General features: G+C 43.4%; 1 protein-coding gene across 4 annotated transcripts in view; it reads left to right on the top strand.

Moving 5' to 3' along the window:
• The window catches only part of LOC143010220 (signal-induced proliferation-associated 1-like protein 2), an 82,431-nt gene that overhangs the window by 24,748 nt on the left and 41,860 nt on the right, over window positions 1-15,823 (top strand). For all 4 annotated transcript variants that reach the window (XM_076162445.1, XM_076162452.1, XM_076162459.1 and 1 more), the window contains exons 2-4: window positions 8,695-10,472; window positions 13,771-13,904; window positions 14,984-15,172. In XM_076162445.1, the coding sequence (XP_076018560.1) occupies window positions 8,951-10,472; window positions 13,771-13,904; window positions 14,984-15,172 (1,845 nt within the window). In that variant the 5' untranslated portion in view covers window positions 8,695-8,950. The remainder of the gene's footprint in view (window positions 1-8,694; window positions 10,473-13,770; window positions 13,905-14,983; window positions 15,173-15,823) is intronic.

The raw sequence follows: 15,823 nt of genomic DNA, 5'->3' as shown, positions 1-15,823 counted from the left end.
CACTTCTGAAAGACCTGTTACTTTGCCTGTAACAGAGCATATGGTTGATGTTATGAGATTTGAACGTGTGCAAGGAATGAAAAGAATTTACCATATGCAGTTCTGGTTAGTTAAGTACTCCAGCCAAATAAAATCAAGGCAAACTTTGTTGTTCAGACTGAGCTTGCAGCACATTCCAGATGTGACTGAAAACAGGACAGACTCTGGGTTGCCTCCTAATCCTCTTGTTAGCCACCCAGATGATAAGACAGCGACCAGAAATAACCACAAAGTCCGTCGCAAAGTAAACAAGCTATCTATTGTTTGATTTTATGGCTGGGAGCATAACCGTTGACAGATGAGGTGTGGCAAGATGGCTGTGGAAGGGCACTGACCTTAGGCTTCAACTCAGTTTAGTGCAGCAACCACAGGAACTGATAACTAAACAATGCAGCTCAGGACTTTGTCATCTCTCTCACCGCTTTTATTCTAGCCAGAAAGCTGTTGGTTAAATTTCTTTGGCTGGTTAAGCTTCAGTGCGCCTCAGATGAAGTACCTCTCAGATCATAGATCGATTAAACTTTTTGAAATGGTCAAACTGTCAGTCTGACTCACCTCATGCATCAATTGGCCAGGTGTGTCAAAGCATGAATTTCTCTCTAACTTTCTCGTAACTGCTTCTGTTTTGACTTATAACTGTTTTAAAGCCATACCAAGAATACCTTTGAGATTATCTGATAGTGTCATCGTTTCTATAACTCCTAACATGACCATTACGCACAAAAAGTTCAGAGTTCTTTCTCGCACCCTTTCCATACTTGCATCAATACAGGCAGTTCCTGAGTTAAGATGTTTAGACACCATAAAAAAAATCAATTTAGAATGACATAATCTAGGTTATTCCCAATCACATGTACAAGTTGTATCTGTAACATTTGGGGGAAAAACTATTTATTTCCTTTATCAAAGTGTATATTGTAAATGATGGCAGGCTTTTGAGGGGGACAGATGTTTGTCCTTCTGAAACATACATGAATACATTACGATTCATCCTCCGTTCATGTACTATACGGTGTGGTCGATTTAGCAGTGAACCGTGAAAGGTTTGTAAAAGTTTTTAACAGATCAAATTGCAGAGGTCTTGTTTGATAGAAGCCATATTATCCATGGCTCTGTGAATCTGAGAGCAATGCCTAGGCATTAGTGAATGTGGGAAGTTCCCACAGTGGCCGCTGAGGCCTACGGCGGAGGGGATGATAAGACGGTTAGTCTGTGCTGTCTGACCTCCTTTTTTTTAATCTCCTCTGCGATTGTTCTTCTGTTGGGTCATTTCAGGTCTGTTCGCTGAAATGTAAACAAAAAGCCTCTAATCGTCTCCGTGTCTCCTGCCGTGGTTGACTATGTTCAGGCCTTCTCTGTATATAAACACAGACCTACACGCTCATACTCAGACTCGTCTCTTTACTCTCCATTGTTTCCCCCCATTCTTTGAGTCTCATCGGCTGCTGTCATGCACAAGGTCGGTGTTGGTCCCAGCCCAGTGTGTGTGTGTGTTTAAGTGAGAGAGAGAGAGAGAGATGGCGCGCCTTACGAGGCAAATTGGATCATGTCAGATTGGTCAGTGAAGTTGACATAACACTCCTGTGCAATCACTGGAAGATTTTAGCTTGGAAGGACAGAGAGCTCATAGGACTGAGAGAGCGTGGGACATGGGGAGGGGGAGGGAGGGGGAAGAGGATGGCAGATGTGTTGTAAAAGATTGAAAGAGGGCGTGAGGGAGAAGGTGTGACTCAAGGAGAGCAGTGAGCAAATGGTGGGTGAACTCTCTGTCTAGTGGCTGTGGGTGAAGTGGGGTAGTACAAAAAACTTGAATTTTGCTCCGACATTGTTATAAAACATTTAAACAAATTTGATTGAAATTAAAAATGATTGACATTGTACACAGAAGCGATCCATTCAAAATCCCATTCCTGTTTTAAAACGGGAAAGACACAGTTGCATCGTTGAGGGAATGAGTGCAAGTAATTCTGTCCATGCTTACATCTTTTTTTGCCTTACCTTACTTGCAGAAGAGATGAAAGCTTAAGTATATTGTGCATATAAACATAATGTTCTGACTCTCAAATTGCTATCAGCAATGACGCATGTATTTAGATGATCACTAAAGGAACCCTACTGAACCTAAATGAATGATAATTTCACCAAATCACATCTATGTGCCTTTTCAAAGGACAACCAGGCTGGATATGGTTTACTGCTCGTTTCTACATATTGGGCTTGATAAGGCAGCCGGCTGGAACTCATTTCATTGGTTTCCTTGCCTCCCACTGAGGGTGTGACCCTACATTCACACTGGCCATTAAAATCTCAGCGTTTCTCCCTGCAGGCAGTATTCGCACATCAGGGTGTTCGGCTGGTGGTCTGACCACAATAGGAGAGGGTGGAGTTATATGATTGGGTTGAGTTGTAGTTATGTACCGGAGTGGGGTTGGTTTGTTCATTGTCGGAGGAGCTTTAGCATCAGTGCTAATTTGAGTATCAGCTGGTGGGAGATTTCTCCCTATTGAGTGCCTGATTTGTGGGACAAGCAGATGAAAGAGGAAGAGGGTGAACAGTGCATTTGGGTTTCTTTGGTCCTTACGCACACACACACTTTTACAAGTGCCCTTTATGGCTAAGGAGGCACCGGGAGGATGCTAAGCCTGTTTTCCCAGGCCCCAGTAATGAACTCTCAGGATAAGATCACCCAATTAATTGGGTCTGTAGTTTAATTGCCTGAATCTCTTTGAGCAATGTTTGGCAAAACTCCCATTCTGCTCTACCTTCCCATTCCACCACTTTCACATCTCTCGTTAACCTCCCATTTTCCTTTGCAATAACCCAGTTAAGGTAAGGAATCGCTCCAGCGGAGCAGAAACAAAAGTGTTTTCATCAGATTGGAGATACCCATGTGTGGTTGCACTCACACAACCCCCTTGTGCCCCTCCTTTCCCTGACTGCAAGTGCGATGAATTTAATATCTGTCCTGCCCAAAGCCATCATACACAGTACACCCCTCCCATTCCCGCCACAAGATTAGAACAGCTGCTGACAATAGGGGATTGAAAACAGAGCTCCCACCTTGTTTTAAATCAACTCTGAGGGTGAATTGCTAACACCCCGGCAGTGAAAATTTGATCACATTTGAGTAGAAAGTGACATGGATGCGATTCATTGTTTTTATTGAGAAATCAAATAGTGGGCAGTGAAGGATAAACAGTGTTCCCTCCAGGTATGTTTGCTTTCCGCTTGGCTGATTTCCTTACTCTGTGTTGATGATGAACACCGTATGACACATCACAAATGTCTGGCAACACAAAATAGAAGCAGCACAAGCAGCAGGGAATGAAAAATGCTCTGAAAAGAACTTGCAAATTAGCTTTCTATACCAACGTCGTTTAGAAATGCAGCCTGACTCACTATATGATGAAGTCCATGAGGTGGAAAATTGGTGTAATCATCTTGGCCTCTAACCTACATTGGACCCTAATTTAGTTTGGCTGAGGGAGGAAAATGACTGCATCAAGGCTTGGCGTCAGTTCTGGAGGTCGAGGCGTCTCGGGGATGAGGCCAGCTACTACTTCCTGCTTGCCTAAAACAGAGCAGCATTAATATGGCTCAATTACACAAAGCTTTATTAAAGATAATTGACCATAATCACAGGCCTGTGTTCACCCAAGGGCTCCGGGTTGCCAGCAGCTCAGTTGGGGCTGAATAAACATGTTTGCCTTTGACCCAGGGTGCAATAGGCTGGACAATATCGAGAACAGCACCTTTTAAAGGAATGTGAAAAAAGGGGAAGGCATGCTTTGAATATAATTGCTTCATTCTAAGGCTGTGTGCTTTCTTTGACTAAGAATGTGTTACTCCATTAGCAATGCCAATGGCTCTAGTTTCACAGTTCATACTGGGGCTGCTCCAGATATACTGTATTTAATCTGGCTCTGTACTGCAAACAAAATGGGAATTAGTCCGATTTTTGTTTGTTCGTCAATTGAGGCAAAAGATCCAGCAAGAAGTAAACATTGATATATTAATAGATACTGCAGTCCGCCAAATGTACAAGGGTGATTTCTTAATGTAGTATCAAGGTGTATGTAAACATTGACAGGCAATATGGTGGCTTTATGACTGCAAATGCACCCTCGTCTGCAGTTGGTTAATAGTGTTAAGTGGTTGGTAAGGCTTTGACGTGTTGTGCTTGTATCCAGTTTCTCAGTTGTTTCTTTACACCTTTCTTGTGCTATTCCCACCTTGTGTTGGTTGTAAATCATTTTCTTCCCTCTCTATTATTAGCTCCCACCCGCTCTGCAGCCATAGGTCCTGTTGTCTTTGTTTTGGAATTCACCATTGGTAACTCTATGTCTGGCATCATCTGACATTTGCAGCTAACCTACCAGACATACAGGCCTCGCTGCAGACAGCTATATAAACGCTGGCACATTCCTCTTGAGAGCATTTTTAATAAAGCACCAACGATAAAAAACTGCTTTTGGGGCAAATGTGCTTAATTATTTTATCTGCTGTTGGCTATAAATGGATTAGCTGCAGTGGTGCTGAGCAAATTCCATTTGAAAAGAGTTATAATGTTAATGTGGCAATGCTCTGTGTAATAGCCTTGCTGCATGATTTAATTTGCTCAACATCTTTGCAGAATAGAGCTGCAAACTCGCCCAAAAAAAAGACCACAGCTTTGTTCAGAGGAGTTGCCCTCCGTGCTCATAGTGACAGTTATGGTCGTAAGAGTGACTAATGGGAATTCAGTCAGTCTAGTGTGCCTGTCACATTTGGCTGACATCTTGCCATGTGTCCTGCACTGACGAAATGGCCCATCAGTGATGGTGCAGCATTAATCTCAGTATGGTGGACAGAATGTGTTCGCTTTTCTGACAGCATATTAATATATGCTGGGCCTTTAATCAGGCCTCAATGTCAGAGGATTATTTTAAGACCTGGCAGAATCTCTGGGCCACTCGTCTCTCGATGAACCAAGATGAAAGACAAGCAGCACCGACATGAGAGACAGAAAATGAGTTCATTACTGTAATTAGGCCTCTCTCTTCCCATCTTTGCCTCTGCATCCCATCCCCCTGTTAACAAGGCCTTGCGTCTTAAATACCCGTAATGGCGCTGCATTTCTCAACTAATAATGGGCTGTTAGCAAAGCAGGCTGCCCACCTCCCATCTGCTGTCTCCTGCGTGCACATGGCCGCAAAGGAAGGAAACAGAAAACAGCCTCCTTCAGGTCACAGAGAAGATGGATTCTGCTGATCAAGTAGCCCGTGGCTCTCTAGATTGGGGGATGGGGGGGACGTGGAAACAGACATGGTACAACTGTGTCCATTAATCACTGTCGAAGGGGAAAGTAACCCAATTGAAGGAAGGAAGGGGGAACAGAGACCACCATGTTCACTGATTTATCCTGGCCTGTCCCGACATAACATAAAGGGCAACTCACCCTGATCCTATTTAGCAACACCAACAGGAACACTTTGAACGTTAACAGACTTGTCTTCTTCACACACTTTTTATTGACTGCAAATTCACTACAGATGGAAGAGAGATTGGAGGCAAGACTACAACTCTTGAACTAGTGAAGACTTGGAAATGTTGAATTTTAAATGATCTGCTGGTAAGATCCGGAATGTGTTAACTGAGTCTGAGCCTGTTGTCTCCAAGATGACAATGTTTCAGGAAGTTTTGGCAATTTTGACCAAAACAATGACAACTAAATTTAAGCTAAGTCTTCTTCAGTTTGTCTGGATATGTAGCGTTTTTCCCCTAGCGTTTATTTAGCTGTTTAACACTGTTAAAAGTCGCTGTTGTTTGTTCTCCTGCAGTAAGATTACAATGCAGGCCGTGCCTTTCTTCTTTTTGTTCTCAGTCATCCGTAAAAGCTGCTGTGTGACTCCCCACTGATAATGCTGTTTGCACAGGTGGCACATTTTGCTGTCACTGCATTTAAGTGTTGCTCTAATTGTGGGCGTGAGAAGACAGTGGTTCAGTGATAGTGTGACTCGAGGGTGTTCGTCATCAATCTGGCCAAGATGCCTCCCTCTTGGAAAACAGAACCCGGATGGATTATAGTTGTTTATAATGGAATATAGGTGCAGCAAAATCACACGCACTAGGGACACCAGTCTTAGTTCAATTTTTAGTTCCTTTACTCACTTGTTGTTGTATTATGACTGATATCCAATGTTTGATGCAGTGAATCAGTTGAGAACTAATTCATTTTCTACTGTGTAATTGTAGATGAAGATTCGTCTGTGCTTCATTTTCTCCCTCCTGACACTGTGTATAACTATATAGTTTAATTTTGCTAAAACAGGATTCATTAAACATTTGCACATGATAAAATCATGAATGACAAAATACCTTTCCAGCTATTTGGACACAGAAGTTGTTTGTATTTAAAACGACTTTTCATTACACTGCTGCCAGTCAGACATTTCATTATTCATCATTCACTCAGTGTAACACATTTCCTCACTGCTACATTATGCATTCACATCATGCAACATAATGTCTTGCTGTGCTCTCTAAGCCTTGTGTTAAATACAGTGACATTACAGACAGATTTTCCTTTTGTCCATGAAGCTGTATTGACAATTAAATAATTGTGTTGAGAAAATTAGGTACCTTATATTAGTATTAATAAAGGGAAGCAGTGAAATGAGTGAGTATTGCAATGTTCTGTTAATACAAAATGTAGGTCACTCAAGTATTACTGCTGTTAACCTGAATTTTGACCAGGTGGAGGCCAGTACTTGATTATTTCAATGTTTTGAGTTTAATCTGGTTTGTTGCTAATCTTGATTTGGCCCAGAGTCTTATCCCAAAATAGTTTTTCCTGCTTAAAAGCCAATGACTTGTGCATGTAAATTGCAGCGTGCAGTTGTGTAGCAATGGTGGTTATCTGACTGATGGCCAATTCACAGGGCTGAAACAAAATCAATGCAGGTAGCAAAATTCTTGCTCCTCAGTCATGTTCACAATGAATTCTTTATGGCTTTTCTAAAGAAAAAACAGTAACTTTCCTCTGATGTGGAGGCTTTACTTGATAACTTGTGATTGCAGTGCTAGGAGAAATGAGGCAGACCATCAGCCCTAAAGAACAAGAAAAAGCTATTTAGGTCAGTGAAGAAAGGCTCCTAGTCTCAATTGCAGCACAGTGTTTGATCTTGCATGCAGGAGTCTGGCAGTGGTTGTGGAGATCTGTGCAGTGAGGCGAATCTGGTCTAACACCTCACAGCCCCACTGGACCTTTTACACACCTAACAATCATGGGAAGACATGAACCTGCTCGAGGTCGCTTCTCTCTGTGTGGGGTGTTTGTTGCAGCTCATGCTTTCTCGTCCATCTGTATTAAATTGTCTGTTTGAAATTGCACCGGTGGAACTATTCAACATGACCGTCCTGGTGCCTCTGTAACAAAAGTCTACACGTGGCTGATCTGCAGGGACCTTTCTTTGATAAAAATGGAAACCATGTGCTGCTTTTGTGTCTCTGACATCTAAAATCCCCAAGAGGGGAAAAAACTACTTTTCAAGGACAAAAGCCCACCAGTGTTTTCACCCCCCTGTATATGTCCTCAGCAGTCCAGGTTAATTTGTGTAACTGCTGATTTCAGCCTTTTGTCAGGAGGAGCATGGTGTTTGTTATTTGTATTCCCCAGGTGAACAAGGGGAGAGAGGCAACTTTTAAACTTGCTGTAACATTACAGTAGTTGTACGTAATGGTCTGCTTGTACATTCAGTGCTCATTTATCCACGTGTACAGTACAATACAATATATCCCATCTTTGTCCGAGGTGCTGCATGAAGTCAGTGCTAATTGTATTGAAAGGTGTTTCTAATATGTTTAATAGCATCATGTCTACGAGGGGGAATGTAACACCTTTCAATACAATGCAGTGGCAATTGCAGCTATTTTGCATATTAGATTAGTTTATACCGTACTAGTAACAGTGTGTGCCACATGAGGTCTGTGTTACTTTTAGCGCAGTCACTATCAGTATATATATTTCCATTCTAAGACATAGATCAGTAAATGGTGCATTTTCACTTTAAGACGTAATGACATGTAGATGATGAGTTGTTAAATCATTTGTTGCGATGTAGTAGTACAGACAGAAACTGAAGAAAGGGATTGCATGTATCCTGCATGAGGCTGGTTGTGTATTCGCAAAAAACTAATGCACCAGGAGAATAAATATATCAAACGGAATATGAGTTGTTTTCTTACTTAAAGTGTGTTGTTTCAAGTAGTCGATCAATAAATCGTAAAAAAAACAAGAGTTTCCCTCCTGTCCAACTACAGCAGATAAAACTGGAATTCACACAGACCCTGCAAAACTATCCCTCGTGCATAGTTTACAGGCTCGATGCTGCTGCAGGTAGATGGATCAGTTACGAATACACGTGAACATTTAGCAGAACATCTGCCACTTGTAGCTGTAACCTGCTCCACAGCCATCTGTTAGCCATTGGCTGGAAGCACCAACAAAGATATTCATCTATCTCATTATAAACCCATAATTGGACCTCCTGTAAAATACAGCAATTAGTTGTTTTGAATACTGTATTCTGTCAGAGTATTGAGGGATACAAATCTCTTCTTTGTTTGTTTATACTCACAATGTGCTAAATCTCCTCTCTTCTTTTTGTGTCATAGATCGAACTCTTCCAGCTGTCGTTCTGAATTGGTGACACGCCGTGAGAAGAGATTCTGCTGTGCTTATCGACAGTCCATACACATTTCTCCTTGATGTCTAAATGCTGTGTGTCGATTGTTGTGCCATCCACCCTCTGTGAGTAATGATGATGGCTGGTTCATTGACTCAGGAAAGAGGATCCTCCTCTGCCCAACAGTGAACAAATCACATGATGAGGAAGAAGAGTCTGCTCTTCAAGCAGTCTGCCAGCAGGATATGAGTATTTTGAGCCCTGTGACAGATAACAAATCAAACCTTGTGGGAATTGTGGGAGGCCCAGAAGAATACCCCAGAGCCATGCAGTCAGAGGAGCTTTTCAGCAGGAAACTCAAAGCCCTGAATGGTAGCATGGGTCCCCCAGTCTCCAATATGCAAGGGAAGCCTGAAGGAGCAGGCAAAACAAATGGCAATCCAGCAATGCCAAAAATGGGTGTCAGGGCCAGGGTGTCAGAATGGCCACCGAGGAAAGACATATGGGATGGAAGACCTTCACCCAACTATCAGAGCGTGATCCCAGTCTTTCAGAATGGCCAGCAAGAACATACGATGGAAATTCTCGAGCAAGATGAATCGGTCTGTCTGGAGTCAGACTACTCTGACAAGTATACACTGAGTGACCTCCTCAGCCACTCGCCACTGAAGGGTCTCCACCCTATCCGTCAGCGGAGCAACAGCGATGTCACTATAAGTGACATTGACTCTGAGGACATAATGGACCAGAATGCTGTCAATCCAAACACTGGCGCCTCATTGCACCGGGAGTATGGTAGCACATCCTCCATTGACCGTCAGGGCCTGAGTGGGGATGGGTTCTTCACCATGCTCAGGGGCTACCGGGTTGAACCCTTGGACCACCGTAGTGTGCCCCCACTGGGTTTTCCAGAGTTGTTGCGTTGTGACGCTTCCCTCTCCCCGAGTCTGCAGACAGCAGCCCAGATTGCCAGGGGTGAGATAGTCCACATTCCAGGCTACGACTACATAGACCCCTCTATTCTCTACAGCAGGGAGAGAGAAAAGTCATTCATGAGGCGTCTCAAGTCGGACTCTTCTGAACCATCTCTGTTTAGGAAGTTGCGGACCATAAAGAGTGAGAGCGATGCTTTGCGGCTTTCAATGGAAGATGACCGACGACCACTCAGTTTCCAAAAATGCTTCGCCCATTACGATGTCCAGAGCGTACTATTCAATATCAGCGAGGCAGTGGCAAGCAGAGCTAACCTGAGCCAGAGGAAGAACACCACTACTGGGGCCTCAGCTGCCTCAGCTGGGGCTGGAGCTGGTGCTGGGGTTGGCGGAAGCTCTGGAGGTGGACTAGGGCCAGGACCGGGGACTGGGGCAGATGGAGGTATAGCAGGATGTAGCAGTGGAAATGTTCCCATGTTTGAATCACCGCTAGGTAGCAGGGAGGACTTAAACCCCAAGGAGAACCTGGATGTTGATGAGGGTGACGGGAAGAGCAACAGCTTAGTACTGACTTGCCCACACTTTCGCAATGAAATCGGTGGTGAGGGGGAGCGGAAGATCTCCCTCTCTAGAGCCAACAGTGCCAACTACAATAATCTGGGGGAAAGCTGCTCTTTTGAATCGTCTTTGAGTTCCCACTGCACCAATGCAGGCGTCTCTGTACTGGAGGTGCCAAGAGAAAACCAGCCTATCCACAGGGAGAAGGTCAAACGCTACATCATTGAACATATAGACCTGGGAGCGTACTACTACCACAAGTTCTTCTATGGCAAAGGTAAGGATTGTGGCAAAAATAATATGTTGATCATATGTGAATGCCATATTTTTTAGGAGATGTCCATGTCCTTATCTGTTTTCCTTGGAAAGAGCATATGCACAATGCCCTGTGTGGGTGAGGCCATCCTGAATGGGAAAGCTTCCACTCACAGGGTCAGATATCTTGACGGCCCAGTTATTTTTGTAGCACCAGATGAGCTAAGGGCAGGAACAATAGCTGGCCTGTGCTGGACGTGAGGGTGTGTGTTTCACTTCCTTGGGAAGGTCCTCACCGTGATATTACCCTGAACCCTGTGGAGAAGCTGTGATTAGTCATGTGAGAGGAGAGAGGTGAGCATGAGGGTGTGTTGCAGCTGTTCCCAAAGGGGCGGGTGTAGGGGCGTAAGGACCTTGCACTTAAAACTATAGGGTCAGCAAAACTACGCAAAGGTCCCTGTGCTGCTCATTAAAACACCTATGTGACTGAGTGTGGAAATACCACGGTAACCCCGACCCATCGCCGCATTATACGTGTCTTTCCCCCCACTGTCTGTGTCTCTCTGTCCGCTGCTCTCAGCATATTGAATTACCCATTCTTAAGCCCCCCCCAGAAAACAGCTGCTTCACCTTTCACACCAAGCAATGTCTGAACTTCTCCACGAAGGTACTCTGTGTTAAATATGAATTTCAGTGCATCTGCGTTTAACCTCAGTTGAGGATTGATGTCTCTAGTCAAGGTTAATGGGACCATTACAGATCTGCTCTGCTTACAGTGTATTTAAATATAGTAGTGAGTTTATTCTGATAATCATTTACTCTGAAATGTTGCCTCCTTCACTAATGGCAAAAGCCTGTGGTTACGCACATAAAAATAAATGCTTATTTTAGTGTGCGCTACTCTCCTTAATCGTTTATTTTTATTGCAAAGTTAACCTCTTCCTCTGTGGCAAGGCGGGGCGGCATATAATTGATATACTCCATGTTGCTGTCAGTTTCCTTTTGATGTTGCACCTTTTAAAAGAAGTCTTTCTCATAGTATGTGACTTCAGACCTTGCCCTTTTTCATGGGGGCGTTTTATTGCAGAGACAAATCTGTCATCACCTCCCCTGCACTACACACACACACGCAAAAACACCATATACTTATGTGCGCACATGCACTTACAAAAGCATGACAGTGTGTCACCACTTCAGGGCTAGCTTTTATCAACCTGGGCTGAACATTGATCGTATTGATCGCCCTGAAGCCCTCCTTCCCTCAGCAACAGGAGTATTTCTCCCTAGACTGCCTTAATGGATAAAATGCAACATCCACACTGAGCCAAGCCTCATCACGTACCGGTCACTGTCATGTTGTGTGCGGACAGACACTGAGACATAACGGATGGTGTAAATCATACCATATATAGAGATATGTATCCCCCTTTGTCTGTAAAGTGAACGAGTTGGGATTTAAAAGGCATTTCTACAGTTTAGTGCGACAGGAAAGAGGGGTAATTTGACCCGACAATCATCATTATCTGGTTTGCGAGCTTTGTCAACACCAAACGATGTGCACCAGTCACACATTTCAGAAATGTGTTGACAAAAACCTTCCCGCTACAGTTATCACTGCCCATGTGCCACGAGAGCTGGAATGTGTAGAAACCTCATATGCAGGGACAGGCCTGCTACCACCATTTGACCTTATGCCTCACAGAGCATTTCCACTTACTCCCCTTACTCCACTGTCCCTGAGAAGCCAAGCATTCCTCACATACCTTGCCCATATTGCCTTCGTACAGTTAATTTATTGCTGATATGCACTGTGCCCTAATATTGATGTCACAGTGACGAGAGCCAATGTGTTTACACGACATGGGTGCTTGTCTAACCTTCTACAGAAATCCCTTTGTGAATGTCAGTGGTTTGAATCCTCAGTGAGGGGTTTCCTTTGTTGTCTGCTGAATCCTGGTCTTTCTCCCTGGCTTTAGTCGGGATTAGGGAGTGTTTGCTCAATACACTGCTGTGCGTGTGTGTATTGCTCTGCTCCTGTCCATGTACAGTGAACCCCTCAAACCCCACACACAAACAAGGTCAGAGCAAATACTTTCATGTAGACACTGACATTAGTATTGAATCCTGACATTCCTAAAACTCAACTAAAGTAAAGGTAAAAGCCCTAAAAGCAGGTCTTATGTTCATTACCATGCTCATTATATTATGACTTTATGAAAGTGTTGTATGGAATAAACAGTAGTGTTTATGCCCGTTGTTAATGCCAGGCATTAAAATGTAAATTTTTCCAGTACAGTGGCATTTTAGAAAAGGTCGGTCAAATCATTCTCCTTTGGAGAACAAATGAGATATTCTGTGTACGGTTCTGTCCATGAACGTCCTCCATGAACAGTGGATGTCTAGCAGTTGAATGCAACCAGATTTTCCCCCCAGTCCTGAATATTGTCCTCCAAATGGTGGACAATAAAACGCTCCTCGTGTGAACAACTCTCAGAGGCTACATCCCAGTTTACTGCTGCTCGCCATTATTGGCGAAATGTGACAAGGCCTGGTGCATTGATCTACTGCTGCTTCATATACAGTACACATACTCAGATGAGGAGTGTCTAAAAAGAGAAAGCATTCATCCTCTGAACTACATGGCTACTGATATTTTAAATCTTTCCATTAGTTGTCAGATACCATGCCATAGATCCAAAAGGTCTTAAATTCATCCCATTTTTTGAGGATGTGCATGTACATCCTCTTTTGCCGACATAATGTTTTTGTCCAAATATGTGATATATTATGTAAGGGTGTTCCTGTCAGGTCCACTTTAAAAGCACTGTGTGGATGTCGTTGTTTAAACCAGAATTGATGACGAGATTAATTCTGAACAGTATTCACGGATACAAACCAAAAAACCTTTGTTGAATACTCTCCTTCTGTATCATGAGATGTTGGGAAGATTGAAATATCTGGGTTAGTGATGGGACATAGTAGGTCATGATTTGCTGTGCTGCTTTTTTAAATCCCAATTTGACCTTTGCATGCTGGAAATCTCAGATTCTAATCCTGAATGGGTCAATGTCAGATCTCTAGAGGGCATCTAATGCTCTCGGTCTAATCAAAATTTCAGAAGCTTGGACAAATTCAAGACAAAACCTTTTTAAGATGTGTTGACAAATGTATGACCAATAAAACACAATACCCACTTAAGAAATGGCAAATGTGCAGCACTTAAATATAAATTTATTTTAGCTTGAAAACCCTGGAAACTCACATTTAGTCAATAATTGATGTGCAGTTTCCTATTCTGACTTTTCTTCTTCCACCTCCAGAGCATCAGAACTATTTTGGGGTAGATGACAATCTGGGACCGGTTGCAGTCAGCGTCCGCAGGGAGAAGCTGGAAGATGGGAAGGAGAAAGATGGAATGCAGTACAACTATCGGGTCACCTTCAGAACCAGTCAGGTAACTACAACCCTCCAATGTGAACTCATTCGACTTATCTTTAATAGGAAGTGAACTCTTCTTTTAAGGGGCTGTTTTCATTTCCCATATTTTTCATTTGGGAATGACATGTCAAGGTGATTCAGCTCGGGGCTCAGTCAAGCAGTGCAGCAGTGTTCCAGTACCCTTGAAAACAAGTAGAGACGTCTTACAATTCCCCCACCTAAATTTGATCCCATCACCCTATGGGGCCAGTGATTCTGTGCCAGTTGTGACTCAGTTGGTCAGCCATGCAGGCACTGATGCAGTCTATCACAATGGAATACAGTAATTCAACCATAGACTACAATCAGACATACACTCACATGGTCCCTTGTGGTATGGAAAGCTCTCATTGATTGATGCAGGGTGGTCTCATCCTCTGAATTATTCAGGTACAACAGATGCGTCAGACAGGGAAATGTCACTGATATCTAATGCCATTCTTGGTTTGAAGCACCACTCCCATGATGAAACAATGTATCTGGGTCATGTTAGCCCTGCAAGTAGCACAGAGACGGTGGTTTAAGTCCCCAATCACAAGAGCATCTATACGCAAGTGCTCCTATGTCTCTCTCTCTTTTTCTCTTACTCCTTCTCCCCACCTCTGTTAAGTAATCGGCTTTCCAGAATGCCTCTCTATCAGACAGCCATTGACCGCTGAAATCAATGACCACATGCAGGGCGGATCGGATGGAACTACAACCACCACAGAATCTGATTTATTGGTCCATATGTGTCTGTGATGTTACAAACCACACCAGGGGGTCTGGGAGTGGGCGCTGAAGTTGTTTTGGTCAGCTCTTACTGGCACATTAATGGCCCGAACAGTAAAACAGCACTTAACATTTAGTGCGCTGTTAGCCTGTGTTAATTATTTAGAATGCTTGTCCCTAATGTTGTCCAGAGGAACCAGTAATGGAGTCTCTACCCAAAATAATACGGCATAATGTATGAGGGAATTCTGACTGACTCACTTAGCTGCCTTGTTACAGTGTTACACCCTCCCAGTGAAGCCTACAGCGAGATTTATATTCAAGATTGTCTGTCTTTCCTGTCAGCTGACCACTCTCCGTGGGGCCATTCTGGAAGATGCCATTCCATCCACAGCGAGACATGGGACGGCCCGTGGCCTGCCGTTGAAGGAGGTGCTGGAGTACGTGATCCCCGAGCTGAACATTCAGTGTCTGAGGCTGGCCCTCAACTCACCTAAGGTGCCTGAGCAGCTCCTCAAGCTGGACGAGCAAGGGGTGAGAAACCTTAAATATAAACATCCCTCTGTGTGATTGGGCAGCAATAGAGCGGAAGGATGCTGAGTGCCTTTCCCCAGGGCACATCAGCAGTAGTTTGCCCTACCCAAATTTGTTTCTATTTTGAACCCATCTCTGCCACATATTTATAATGGATTAAAAGATGAAGCTTGATTGATACTAGAATAGTTGTTTTTCTGTGTTACATTTGCAGCCATACATAGAACAAAGAAACTACAGGGATACCTTTGTTCTATGTATTGGATATACAGTATATTGGCTCCCTTGGTGGAAGCGCAAGATTGCAAATATCACGCTCAGAACAGAATCAATATGAATCCCAGACTGTCAGTTGCCTCCATTGATTATCTTGACACACTTTCTGCTGAAAGGACACTTAAACACAGGCTGAAGAAACTCACTTTTAACACCTTAATTAATTTGACAGACAATAATTTCATATTCTTGCAGAGAGTTGTTTTTTCTAATCACCAGTTCAGTACAATGGCTATGGATGATATGGCTCTTTTTATACTCACAGGTGTAAGAGAGCACATTATTTTCACATCTAATAACATGGCAAGAAATGAAACAAAGTGCGGTACCTACTGGTGTAGTGCTTGTCTTGATATCAGAGAATTATGTGCTTAT

Source organism: Genypterus blacodes, unplaced genomic scaffold, assembly GCF_046128005.1.
Source record: "Genypterus blacodes isolate CSIRO-AG114 ecotype Tasmania unplaced genomic scaffold, CSIRO-AGI_Gbla_v1 ptg000012l_1, whole genome shotgun sequence".
Classification (NCBI taxonomy): Eukaryota; Metazoa; Chordata; class Actinopteri; order Ophidiiformes; family Ophidiidae; genus Genypterus; species Genypterus blacodes.
The sequence above is the reverse complement of the archived record's forward strand: the minus strand, read 5'-3'. Positions and strand labels throughout refer to the sequence as shown.